Consider the following 13919-nt stretch of genomic DNA (forward strand, 5'->3'; position numbering starts at 1 on the left):
TGTAAGATTGAAGGGATTAATTCCAATTTTTTAACTGCCTTAATAATTGTTTTCATGTTTGGTATAGGAATTAAATTTAATTATTGTTGACTTTAGGTTGCCACGTGCATTGAAATTTCATTTTTTTTACAGTATGACATTAATTATCAGTTTTTAGAATTATTATAATTAAATTAAATTAAAACTTATTAAGGGTATTATTGTCTATTTCATAGGAGGACCAAAATGCCATTTTTCATAAATTTTCTTATAAAATAGAGATATATATCATATATGCACGCGATGCATACAAAATTATTAAAAACTTAAAATTGTATTTTTACTTAATATTGATGTATGGGCGTAAGCAAAAATCTTGTACATACTACGTGCAACTATACTCTTATAGTCTTTTCTACATAATCATATCTTACCATTCTTATGGAAAATAAATGTCATAATAGTTTTCTAATTTTATAGAAAGTCAAAGATCTCCAAATATTATACCATTAAATTTTACATGTATGGGAATTAGCCCAGAATGCTGGCATAAAAAACTTTCCTGATTTGTTATTGCTTTTCAGTTTTTAAAATCAATAAATAATCAGATTTTTAAATCAATAAATAATTAGCTTTTTCATTGAATTTAATTGTGGAATTTTAGAGGGTAATTTAGTCTTATCTTAGGGGGACACCAAAAGTGGTGTTACCGAAATACCCCTCCCCTCTTCACTTATATTTAGTAGTATATTATATAGAATATAGATAGATAGATAGATAGATAGATGGTGTTATACAAAAATTGCTGAAAGTATTTTGAAGCTTACAACAAAAAAAGAATAAAAAAACAAAAAAATTAGAACTATTTTCATGTGAATTTATCTGCCTTGGCAGCGGTCCAAACAGTCCAATCCCTGGTAGCTCTAACTCGCCACTTCCGCTGTGCACACTTGCACTTCTCTCCCTCTCCCTCTCCCTCTCCCCCCCGCTGAAGATGGCGGAACCCATGGAAGCGGAGCAGACAGTGATGTCAGAAAATCTTGAAGAACTCAATCCCAATGACGATGAAGAACAGAAGAACACTCTAGATGCTACAGCACCTTCCGACGGTTCGGACTCCGAAGACTCCGATTCCGACAACGAAGCTCAACAAGCGGAGGAGCTCAAAACCCTAGAATCTGACCTCTCTCGCAATCCCTCCAACTACGATGCTCATATTCAGGTACAATCCAATTTCAGGATTTGTATTTTCATTTCTCAATAGTTTTTCAAATTTTGCTAACAGAGTCAGTTTTTTTTTTGAAACTTTCTGTGGAGTACTAATTTTGTTTGGCTGTTGTTTGCAGTATATACAATTGCTTAGGAAAACGGGGGAGATTGATAAACTCAGGCTTGCTAGGGAATCGATGAGCGCAATTTTTCCTTTATCGCCCAAAATGTGGCAGGAGTGGGCTAAAGATGAAACCACTCTGTGTTCTGGGTATACAACCTTTTCCCCACCGTTCTTATTATCTTGCATTTCTCAGATTTTGTTATTGTGTATGTTTTGATTTATTTATTCTATTTGGTTTTTAGGTTTAGAGAAATTATTTGGAACTGGCTTTCTTATTCTGGTTCAATTTTAAATCGGTCAATACCGTTGATTTTTTTAGCCTTTTCGGTTTTGAATATTGGTTCATGAGCAGAACTTTGTGAGTACTAGAAAGTACTCTTGTTCACTTCTTTAACATTGTCCACGATTGAAGGGAACCCTGAATTCCGAACATAAATCACAGATATGCCAGGTTTCAAGTTCATAGAGAGCTCTGTTTCACCTTGGCGTGGTACTGGCACTATAGACTTTGAGTGAAATTGAAGAAGGTCAGATTTTGCAATGTTGTTTATTCTTAAGACGTCGGTACTTGGTAGATAGAATTACTGGACAGAATGCCAAGTTAATCTCTAAACTCCAAGGTTACCAGATTCCTTTCAGAGAAGGACTTCTATGAAATGGATTGCCCATTTCCAAAGTATTATATATTTGAGCTGCCAAATCAAGTTAGCAACGCTTGATCGTAGAAAAAGAAACAGTGACAAATTTCCCAGCGGCATAGTTGCTGAATAGAATTCCTCCATCTCCTATTTGTATGTAGTTCATGCATTGCCAATATCATCGTCAGTGAACTATCAATATCTTTCTTACTAAATTTGTCTGGAAGCTGTTGTGAAATGTTAACCACATACTTTCTAGTGCTTTTTTTGCTGGCCTAAACGAGAATGCTTAAAAGGACTTTGAATTTTGGCCTCTTTCCATTGTGTTTAGCATTAAAAAGAAATTTGATACTGTATCTCTATCCTTTACTACCTTGGGTTTTAAAGTCTGGAACTGTTTTTTAATATTTTTTAATTCCTTTTTCAATGATCATGACTAGCCTGTAGTGATGTATTTATTATCCATGGTTGCTAGGCCAGAGGCAGTTCCAGCTATTGAAAAGCTCTATGAACGTGGTGTATCTGATTATCTGGTAAGCTGCTCTGCTTCTATCTACTCCGTAACTTGCTTCACTGAAATTAATTGGAAGCTGTTGTATGATATTTCTCAGTCTGGAAGGAGTAGTCACATATACTACTTGAGGATCTCTGGAAAAAGTTGCTACCTTGTGTAAAATGGTAATTACGGTTTATGTCCTGACTATCCGAAGTTAAAACTGAGTCACCGGGAGAGTGTGAGAATGGTCCAACTTCTTTTAAGGATCCCTTTGTATTATCATGCCATGTCCTTAATAAATCAGGGTTAGTATCATGAGGCGTTTATTTCTGGATCGAAAGAGTTGAATTTAAGCATACTTGCCATGGTGCCATGCCATCACATGATAGGCTAACATGTAATGTAGGTTAAAATCAGTCCACAATTTCCAACACTGACAATTACTTGCCCGCATTGGTTGTTACATTCCACTGTTACCAGGAAATGGGGAGCAACTTGCTGTAGTTGCAGACTTGCAGTACATTTGTTGAATCAAAGAAATTGATTGTGCTTGTTTATTTTATGTTGTTTGCAGTTTGTCCCTCTTTGGTGTGACTACTTAAATTTTGTGCAAGAACATGATCCCTCAGTCCGTGACTGTTCAGCTTCTGGTGTTTCAAAGGCAAGGAACTTATTTGAGCGTGCTCTTACTGCTGGTGGTTTGCATTTTAGTGAAGGCAGTAACATATGGGAAGCCTACAAAGAATTTGAGCAAGCTATCTGCCTCTTAGTTGATGATTCTAATACCGAGGTGTGTTTTGTGATCTCTATATTGATGATTTCTGCTGCTGTAGTGTTTTTATACATGCATGTGCTCCCCAGTTATACGCATCCACATCTACCTCCTCCCACCCAGAAGTTTATACATGCTCAACATGGGAACGACTCAACGTACATGTGGATATGGATGTCGTGTCCTGATCCACGTTGATCTCTGTTTGGTTGATTTTCACATGCTTGTGTACATAGAATGGATTTCACATGGGGCAAACCTTTTATAGATGGTAAAACTTCAGGATAGAACTAATAACTAAGAAGGTGATTAATAAAAACACATGATGCAAATAGGAGGTACCACCTTCTCCAGATTTCGAGCTATTTAAAACGGCATGGAGCCTATGCCCCCCTCTTCATGTTTCCATGGCATTGTTATTACATTACATAATAAAAGCAACCATTTCCCATGGAAAATATAGCTATTTTAACTAAGGAGAGCGTACCTGTTCATGTTTCATAATCATTCCTTAGGCTATGATGGTAGTTACTAGTTTCTGGAATTTCTGTATTTCGTGTTGATAAGCAACTGGGAGACATCATTGTTAATTGTGGTCTTACCCCCTTACTTTTGCTGAATTTTTGTTCATTAACTAGTATTGTTGGCTTGTTTTACTTGTCCTTTCTGTTAAAGAGGCTGGTCAGTAATATTATAGCTTAAAGTTCAATTGCACTTTGTTCAGATATTATTTATTATCTCATTATAATGATTCTGATTTTGTCAACTTATCTTTATTTTATTTTCTTGCATCCTGTTTTCCAGGGGAAAGAAAAGCAGATCCAGCGTGTTCGAAATATATTCCACAGGCAGCTATCTGTTCCATTGGCTGATATGAAGTCAAGTCTTCTTGTTTATAAGGCGTGGGAGGTGGAGCATGGGAATGATCTTGATGCTAACTCCAGTGACCTGGAAGGTATTTCTTCTCATGCCGCTTCTGCTTATAAGAAAGCATTGGAGATGTGTGATGCTCGCGTAACTCTGGAAGAACAAGTTTCTAAATCTGATGTACCAGACACAGAAAGACTTCCACTCTTCAAGGTATGAAGTGTGAGCATGTTATGTGTGCGAGATACACGCATGCATCACAAACATCTTATGTTTTGTACTTATGAACATGAACTCTCGATGAAGGAAGTTGTGATTGGTTATGTAAATTGAGATGGGTGTTTGCATGTTTGCGTGGCGTTTTACCTAGTATTTAAGATGCTTGAAATATTATTTCAAGTGGCTATTTTCTAGTTGTTTCTTTAAAGAAGTCCTTTATGAAGTGCTGAATTTTATTGCGCCTTTCTCTGATCCTTAGAGTCTTTCCCAAATGTGTGTGTGTTAAGGCATCAATATATATATATACATATATATATATATATATATATATATATATATATATATGGAACTCCGCCTGGGTGTGTTGCGTATGCGGCATTCACTGCCGGTCTCAAGCTCGGATAAAGGAGGAGGGTTGCGGTAGGTTGGTGGAGGCCAACAGTAAAACTAAGTCACATATCATGACATGAATCGACAATGGAATATCGTGGGGGCATCCTCTTCTCAGCGATGCGCTACACCTCTTAAGCCCGGGTGTAGTGAAAAATATGTGAGGGTTGCTAGGTCGTCGCCCAGAAGCGGCGCGCCACCCCTACACCTGGGGGTGGTGTCAAATATGCAAGGGTGCGTTACACTTCCTAGGCCCGGATGTAGTGGAAAATATGTAAGGGTTGCTAGGTCATCGCCCGGAAGCGGCGTGCCACTCGACGGTGATGTTAACTATCCAAGGTTTCATGGTAAGGGTAGGGGTAAAGGTAAGGGTAGTAGGATGCGTTTTGGGACTTGGAACATTGACTCTTTGACAGGGGATCAGTTGAATTATTAGAGGTTATGAGGAGAATTAACATATTATGTTTGCAGGAGACCAAATGGGTTGGAAACAACGCAAGAGAAATAGCTCCATGGGGTTATAAGCTTTGGTATTCGGGAAAAACTAGGGGTAGGAATGAGGTAGGTATCCTTATTGACCGAGAATATATTGATGATGTAGTGGACGTGTCTCTAAAGAGTGATCGAATTATGAGTATTAAGCTTGTGATAGGGATGAAGTTGTAACTATTATGAGTGCCTATGCACCACAAGCAGGACTAGATGCTTCAACTTGAAAACAAATTTGGGTGGATTTGGAAGAAGTGGTGCAACGTGTCCCTAGAAGTGAGAAACTGATCATTGGTGGGGATCTCAACGGACATATAGGCTCGAGTCGCGATGGATTTGAAAGCATTCATGGTGGTTTTGGGTATGGGGATCGGAATGAAGCGGGAAATGCTATTTGGATTTTGCATTGGCATATGACTTGGGTATAATGAACACTTGATTTGAGAAAAGACACTCTCACCTAGTAACCTATGGGAGTGGAGGTAATACGAGGCAAATCGACTTCTTTTTAGTATGGCTTGCTTTGAGACAGTGCTACACCAATTGTAAGGTGATTCCGGGTGAGAGTACATCAACCCAACATAGACTTGTGGTACTTGATTTTCGAGGTAGAAGTTATATAAGGTGGAGAAGACCACTAGTGGAGCCTAGGATCAATTGGTGGAAACTTCAAGGGGAGCAACAATTATAATTCGTGGAAAAGTTGGCAACTGAATGTATTTGGGCCGGTGATATGGATTTGGATATAGACTCCTTATGGACAAGAATGGAGCACACCATAAAGGGATTGGCGAAAGAGGTCCTAGGGCAATATAAAGGAATCATGCCACCAAGTAAGGACACATCTTGGTGGAACGAAGTTGTGCAACAAGCTATAAAGAGCATAAGAGAATGCTATAAAGAGTTGGGAAAATGTAGAAGTGATGAGAACTACGAGAAGTGTGCAAGGAGGCTAAAAGGGAAACAAAGAAGGCCGTAAGAGAGGCTAGAGCAAAGGTGAATCTGGGTGTTTACGCAAGATTGGATACAAAAGAAGGGGAAAAGGACATCTATTGACTTGCTCGAATGAAAGATAGAAAGACGCGAGACATCGGGAGGATTAAATGTGTGAAAGATGTTGATAAAAAAGTTTTGGTGGGAGATAAGGAAGTCAAGGATAGATGGAGGTTCTACTTTGATAACTTGTTCAACGGGGATCAAGGGCGCAATATTGGAGATACAAATATCCCTCGGGATATGGTTAACCTAGACTTTATGCAAATAATTCAAAAGAGAGAAGTCGAAGTGAAATTGAAAAAGATGGGACGCAAGAGGGCAGCGGGGCCCGATGGTATATCTACCGAAGTCTGGAGATGCTTGGGAGAGAGAGGGGTTGTATGGTTAACAACTCTTTTCAACAAGATTTGGGGAAGTAATATGATGCCATTAGAGTGGAGGAAAAATACTATACTATCGAGGAATCAAATTAATGAGTCATACTATGAAACTTTGGTAGCGGATTATTGAGCAAAGATTAAGGAGAATTGTGAAGATATCGGAGAACCAGTTTGGATTTATGCCTGGGAGATCGACTATGGAGGCCATTCATCTTATAAGGCAACTAATGGAGAATTATCGAGATAAGAAGAAGGATTTACATATGGTTTCATTGATTTGGAGAAGGCGAATACTAAGGTACCAAGGGAAATTCTTTGGTGGGGATTAAGTAGGAAAGGAAATCCGAGGCAGTATATTGATATAATGATATCATCAAGGACATGTATGAGGGAGTTAGCACGAGTGTGAGAACTAGTGTTGGTAAGATCATAGAATTCCCCATTACGATTGAAGTGCATCAAGGTTTCGCACTTAGCCCGTTTCTTTTTGCTATAGTCATGGACGAATTGACAAGGTCAATTCAAGATGGTATACCGTGGTGCATGATGTTTGCAGATGATATTGTGTTGATTGATGAAACAAAAGGAGTGAAAAGTAAGTTGGAGTTATGGAGACAAACTTTGAAATCTTGGGGTTTTAGGCTGAGTAAAAAAAGACGGAATATATGGAGTGTAAGTTTAGTGGAGTCCAAGACAGAGAGACAGGGGCGATTACCTTAGATGGGAAATTTTCCAAAAATGTTCCGTTATTTAGGATCTATTATCCAAAAGGAAGGTGATTGAGCACGATATGATCCTTCTTGGGATTGAGGAAAATATGGCGTTGGATAGGACAGAGATGGAAAATCGTTTAAGATGGTTTGGACATGTAAGCAGAAGATCAAGTGATGCCCCCGTTAGGAGGCTAGAAGGGTGGCAAAGTGCTAGAATTGCCAGGGGTAGGGGAAGACCTAAGAAAATTTGGAGGATGGTGATTGAGCACGATATGAGCTTTCTTGGAATTGAGGAAAATATGGCGTTGGATAGGACAGAGTGGAGGCAGATAATATACCTTGATGACTTTATTTGACTTATACAACTTTTTTTTTCTTTCTGAAATGTACTTATTTTACTTATTTATTTATTTTAAACTTTACTTATTTTTATTATCCCTTATAATATTTTTTCTGTAATATATATATATACGTTTTTCTCTTATCTTACTTTCATTAATTCCACTTTCTCCCTCTTCCTTGTTTATTTTTTAACTTCCCGCTCCTTTCTGGTTTGATTGGTGACAATGACGATCTCCTACGACGATTCATGTTAGCCGATCCCAAAATATTTTGGAACTAAGGCTTTGTTGTTGTTGTTGGTGACATTTGGTCTGTGTATTCCAAAAATTCAAATTCAAAGGTACTGCCTCTTAAGTTTAGTAACCTGTAATGCACATTTGCAAAACAACCTCCAGGTTTTGGCGACTTGATTGTTCAAATCTTTTTTCCGTACTTCTTTTCCATGACCAGCAAGGTTAATGTAAGTTGTAAGTTACATAATTCTTTTTTCTTTTTAAACAACCACCCTATTATGATACAGGCTTTAAAACTGTTGTTGTGGGTTGTAGTCACTCATTCACCATTTTGAAGATATTTTCCATTCTCAGGGAACTATATGATTTTTCATGTCTTAGCTTACCCCTTGTGTAATTCCACTACCAAATTTAACCTCTTGACTCATTAACTGCTATCTGTCTTATGGGTGAAGATGAGCCGAGCCTGCTCATGAACTTCTTGAGCTCGCTCGTGTAGGCTTGACTGAGGCTGGGGCTCGCTCAAAATCAGAACAAGCCATGCATGAACTAACCTTGGCTTGTCTCAGAGTTCCTGAGCAGGCTTTACGTTTGCCAAATTATTACTTTCTCTGTTTTTTTACTTGACCCATTGAAAATAGGTACATAAATTAAGGAGAGTCACTTTATTCACAAAAAAAACAAAAAAAAACAAAAGACCCTTACCATTCTCCTTTACCAAACAGACAAGCTCTAAGCTCTCGTCACCTAACCTGGTTTCTTGCCATAGAAACAATAAAGCCGCCACCTACCTACGCCTGAGAGCCACCAGAAGCCGTTGGAGAAGCACCGAAGGTGGATGCCCTTCTTTCCTTCTCCTCTCCCTCTTTCTCGCATCCTCTCTCTCTTTCCTCCCTGTGTTCTAGGCTGCTGCTCCCGCAATGCTGCCTAGGGCTCAATCTTTCTTTCTCGACCCCTCCCTCGTTCTCCCTTCCCGGCCGTTCTCCCTCGCTTGCTCGTTTTACCTCGGTCGGTCTCTCACTAGTCGTTCTCCCTTGGTGCCTTTCTCCCTTCGCCAACTTTTTAGATCTTAGGTCTGGTTTAAGGGAAGAGAAGAGGGGAGAGAGAAGAGAGAGGTGGTGTGGTGCCGTGCGGTGCGTTGAAGAAGAGAAGGTGGCGGTGCCGCTGAAGAGGAGAGACAGTGGGTGGTGGATGCCATGCAACAGGAGAAGGAGGTGGCTATTTTGGAACAAGGGAGGGAACAAGAGAAAGGGGAGGAAGTTAAAGTAGATGGTTGTTAAGTAAGCATAAAAATATAAAATAGGTATTTTACTTAACAAAATTTGCCAAAAAAGAAACCGGTCAAGTAAAAAAGAATTTCCTAAAAACGGAATACATGTCAAGTAGAAAAGAACGCAGGACGTATTTAATTTTCTATAAAATAATATTTAACACACTGTAATTTTCTATAAAATAATATTTAACACACTGTAATTTTCTATACCCCTTTACTTTTGGGCCTTGGGTACCAAAATCATATAAACATTCTGTATTATTATAGAAGATAAGAGATAATATATTGCAAACGTTTGAAACAATACTGTTCCACATTGCCATATAAACAAGGGGTACAAGCAATGGGGAGATTTAAAAAAGAAGATTACTATTGGCAAATTAATTTTAATTGGTAACTACACCTTTAATGGATTTCACTATTCCTTGGTGAGGTAAATATCATCAATACTATAACATGCTATGTTGTTTTTTTCTTGGCACTGAAATAACGTCAACCATTAATGATCCCTGTATATGCTCTTCTTAAGGAAAGAACCTCTCAACTCCTCGCCCTAGTTTCTTTGCCAAGTTTGAAATACTTGTTCTAATCGTTCCCAGAGGAGGCACAACTCATTCTCAAAAGCACAAACATGGCCATATGGTTGTATATGCTCCTCTATTACGGATTTACGGGGATAGACCCTCTAACGTCAACAGGCAACTGATGCAGTGTCTGCATATGGTCCTGTAGTGTGAATATACGATTCTAATACGATTACCGAAACTGGGCTGGAATTGAAAAACAAGTTTAACTACAACCCAGATCCTCATTTGTTGCCTCACGAACATATACTGTCCATTTTTGTGATTAAGAATTTGAGACCTTCAAACTGGACTGGATGGACTTCTTGTATTGTCTGAGTTTCACTCTCTGGCTCACATCAGGCCATGCAGACTTAGTTTTGGGCTGGGCTTCCTGGAGCTTCGGCTGATAGAGTAGCTTATTTACATTCGAGCCTCAACGGCCTAGCTTGAATTTTGAGCTCGAAAAGCACCAAGCGAGCTTAAAGTTTAAGGCTTCTCAAGCTCATCAGTATTTGAGCTCGTGCTGAGTCGTATATATTACGTATATTTGAGCTCAGCCAAATGAACTTAAGCTTGGTCGCCTCGGTCTCAGTTCGGTCTTGTAAGCACTTCTTAATCTGTGCATTTATTCATGCCGATGGATTCTTCCTATTTTATGTTATATTAAATTATCCTGCCTTTGCGTTTTTTTGACTTATGGGTTTATGATGTGCTGGGCACATGGTTCTTGGTGTCTGATATCTTGTTTAGTAGATTGAGGGGCCTCCTTGGCTGTCTTGTTTCATTTTTACTATGTTTATCTCCCTTGAACTCAAATTATCCCTTTATTGGTTTTAACATGTATTTTGTTTCATGTTTCTGCAGAGATACTTGAAATTTGAAGAATCTGCAGGTGACCCTGCGCGTGTTCAGATTCTATATGAACGTGCTATCACAGAGTTTCCTATATCTAGTGATTTGTGGACTGACTATGCTCGCTATTTAGAAAAGAAGCTCAAGGTACTTTCTCAATTGTGATAGGCTTATTGCCTTGCTTATAATGGTTGATTATGTAACCAACTTTGTATTCCAGGTTGGGAATGTTGTGAAGAATGTTATGTGTAGAGCCACAAGGAATTGTCCCTGGGTTGGGGAACTCTGGGTGAGGCAGTTGCTTTGCTTGGAACGGGCTCGTGCATCCGAGGATGAAGTTTCCATGGTATGATATGGTGTATTTCTTATTTTAACTGTTTTGGTTGAGAAATCTGCTAGTTAGCTTATTGTCAGTTGCCTGAAAACAATTTTTTCAGTTCTGATGGATCAAAGAGATGATCTCATAGCTGGCACACTTCCTTTTTTTTGGGTGTAGTTTAGACTGAAGTTTAGACTGAAGTTATAAGCAATATTTTAGTTGGTCTACACTCATTTACTATACACTTTTGCTCTACAGTTATGAGGGAAAGGGCAAGATGAACCTGCTACACCCTCCTTTTCTGAGATTCAGACTACAGTGAAAACTCTCAACTCCCCCAAACAAATTAATCCACACTTAATTGCCAAAATAATTAACCCACCCATCCCTTTTTTCTCCCGAGGGTCACTCATAAGGAGGTGAAATTTATGTGAAAGAATGTAACCTTCCTGGCTTCCATAGCTTGGAAAATCAAAATATGGGTAGTCAGGTGATGAAGGGGAGGTGAGGAGTAAAATGAATTATAGTTGTGATTCTGATCCATTACCTTTTTTAAATGTTTTGTTTGTCTACCATACCATACCATACCATACCAATGTCATATGTTATCTATTTCAAAATTCAATAGAACACTTGATTGGATTGGCCAGCCAACCAGTATGCTCAAAAAGTGCCTGATACATAACTGGGACGAGTGATCCTTGGACTTCTCGAAGAAAAGTAATTTATCCTGGCCACAGGATTTCCCCACTTTCTTGGATGCTGTACCTTATCCATGTCAACTTATTGAACAATAATGGAGGTGTAGTTTTTACTGAAATGCGTGGAATTTGGAATATCAAATGTAGAGAAATTAAGCATTTACTCTAAATTCCCAACCACTAGAAACAGTAAATATATCCTTCAAATACTGGACCTTTTTCTAGCTTTGACTGCAGTTTTGGGGCAAAGGAAGCTTCTGTTGAATGATGAATCCTTTAGTGCGATTTTTTTAAAGAGACTGATATCACCATAAGTATAGGCGTTGAAGGTAGCTCACATATTAGGGTAGTGACTCGAGTCTTCAATGACTGTTGACTAAAATGGTAATCAGCAAGATGGAGAGGTAGAAACGAATTGCTTAGAAGCCTTAAAGTTCACCCATTGAAGTGAAAATGAAACGGTGGCAATATATTTTTATATTTTTAATGCCTTTGAACTTTGGCAATGGGGTAATGATAATGAATGCCTTTGAACTTTAAAGGTTCTTGCACTATATTCTCATTTATGCTGAACACTGATTAAAATCCACATTATGTTGTGGGAGAGTTGGAATATTAGTGACATGTGAATATCTGTAGTATGGTTTTATTCTAATTTTTCTATGGGATTTCTACTGTAAGTTTGAATTTACACTATTTTTTTTTTCTAATCATGGTAAAACCTAAGGACATGTGAAGAGGGTGTGCAACTAAAAGGGTTCCCTACTTCTTGGAAATGAGAGTAAATATTTACAACACGGTTTTTTCATGATCCCCGAGTTTTCAAGAAATTCATGAAACACCCTTCAAGTTTCGAAAATTCACCAAATACTCCTATTTTTACACAGACACCAAAATAACCTTAATACTAACGGAAGTCTAACACTAGTCATTAACCCTAACTAACTAATTATCCTTAACTAGCCTAATTAACCCTATTAATTTTACAATAATAAAATTACATTTTTTTTCCTCTATCTTTCTTCCCTTCCCTTCTCTTCTCTTCTCTTCTCTTCTCTTCTCTTCTCTTCTCTTCTTCCATGGTAGACATGGGAGCCCCCTTCACCACCATAGACGACCCCCTTCTACTCCTCCACAACTCTCATACCAACCATTAATTTAGATTTTAGCCGTCATCTGACAATCCAATTAGGTAAATCTAAGATCTTCGCCAAAGTGCGAAATTCGGGGATATGTTGGATATAATTTGTTGGGGTGGAGAATGCTTGACATTCCCACGCAAGGCTGGCTGCTTAGACACGACTAATAAGATGGATCATGAGGTTTAGCTTAAAAATCAAGGTTATTTGGATGTATTTGTGAAAATTTGAGGGTATTTGGTGAATTTTCAAAACTTGAAGGGTATTTCATGAACTTCGTGAAAAGTGGAGGGCATTTCATGAAAAAACCGTTAAAAGAAATAAAGAAGGGAAGAGGTAGTGGAATGAATTATCAGATTTCTACTTTAACTTTGGATTCACAATATTTGCTTTTTCTAATCGTCGCAAAATCTAAAGTCATGTCAATACCTGTAAAGTGAATTTGATCTATTGCTTTTCTGCTAAGTTCGTACTTTGAATTGATTGCAAATTTTTGGTACCCCAAAGCTATGATTTGAAGTGTTTGTCCATTGTTAGGTGTTTGAGAAGGCCCTCCAATGTTCATTTTCAAGTTATGAAGAGGTATAGTCTATGTTCTTTCATTTTACGAGTAATAATTTATTCATGAGCTGTTAAACTATTATACTGCTTCTTGGAGGTTAACTGAAATCTCCTGGAGCCTTATGCATATGGAACTCACAAATTAGATGAAGTGTTAGCACTTGGCAGTTAGCTATGCCAAAGGCCAACAATAGTTATCTCACAGTCTCACGCATAACTTGACATCTTTAGTAAGTATTCATCTCATTGCTGATCCAGATATCATAATTAAATAATCTAAATAATTTGTTTTGTTAATGATGAAAAGCAATGATAAAAGACGTCTATTTAATAGAGTTGTTATCCAGCTATTTCTGGAGGCAATCAAGTGTACATCTTTTGATGAGAAATTCTCAATATTACCCCCAAGGTTTTTCAACATTCCTCAATGTGCCCTTGCTTTACTCTTTATCTAAAATAACTTTGAAACGTTGTACTTTGTAGTTTCTTTGATATATGTTAGGTTATTGATGATGTCGAGGATGTCTCTTGATTACATGCCAATATGCAATTACTTGAGCAATCCGTCTTTTTTTTTTGGGTGCAATCCATCTCTTAAGTGATTTGTAGAGTATTTTTTTCCTTGCATTGGTTCGTAAGGGCATTATACCAATGTACACCC

General features: G+C 38.1%; 1 protein-coding gene across 1 annotated transcript in view; it reads left to right on the forward strand.

The window, feature by feature from the left end:
• Nucleotides 1–842: 842 nt before the first annotated feature.
• LOC110802391 (uncharacterized) overlaps nucleotides 843–13919 on the forward strand; it is a 29563-nt gene continuing 16486 nt past the window's right edge. Inside the window, exons 1-8 of the mRNA XM_022007839.2 lie at nucleotides 843–1201; nucleotides 1326–1459; nucleotides 2426–2483; nucleotides 3021–3236; nucleotides 4023–4298; nucleotides 10551–10685; nucleotides 10759–10884; nucleotides 13235–13279. Of these exons, the coding sequence (XP_021863531.1) occupies nucleotides 974–1201; nucleotides 1326–1459; nucleotides 2426–2483; nucleotides 3021–3236; nucleotides 4023–4298; nucleotides 10551–10685; nucleotides 10759–10884; nucleotides 13235–13279 (1218 nt within the window). The 5' untranslated portion in view covers nucleotides 843–973. The remainder of the gene's footprint in view (nucleotides 1202–1325; nucleotides 1460–2425; nucleotides 2484–3020; nucleotides 3237–4022; nucleotides 4299–10550; nucleotides 10686–10758; nucleotides 10885–13234; nucleotides 13280–13919) is intronic.

The sequence above is a fragment of the Spinacia oleracea genome, chromosome 3 (assembly GCF_020520425.1).
Source record: "Spinacia oleracea cultivar Varoflay chromosome 3, BTI_SOV_V1, whole genome shotgun sequence".
In the NCBI taxonomy this organism is placed as follows: domain Eukaryota; kingdom Viridiplantae; phylum Streptophyta; class Magnoliopsida; order Caryophyllales; family Amaranthaceae; genus Spinacia; species Spinacia oleracea.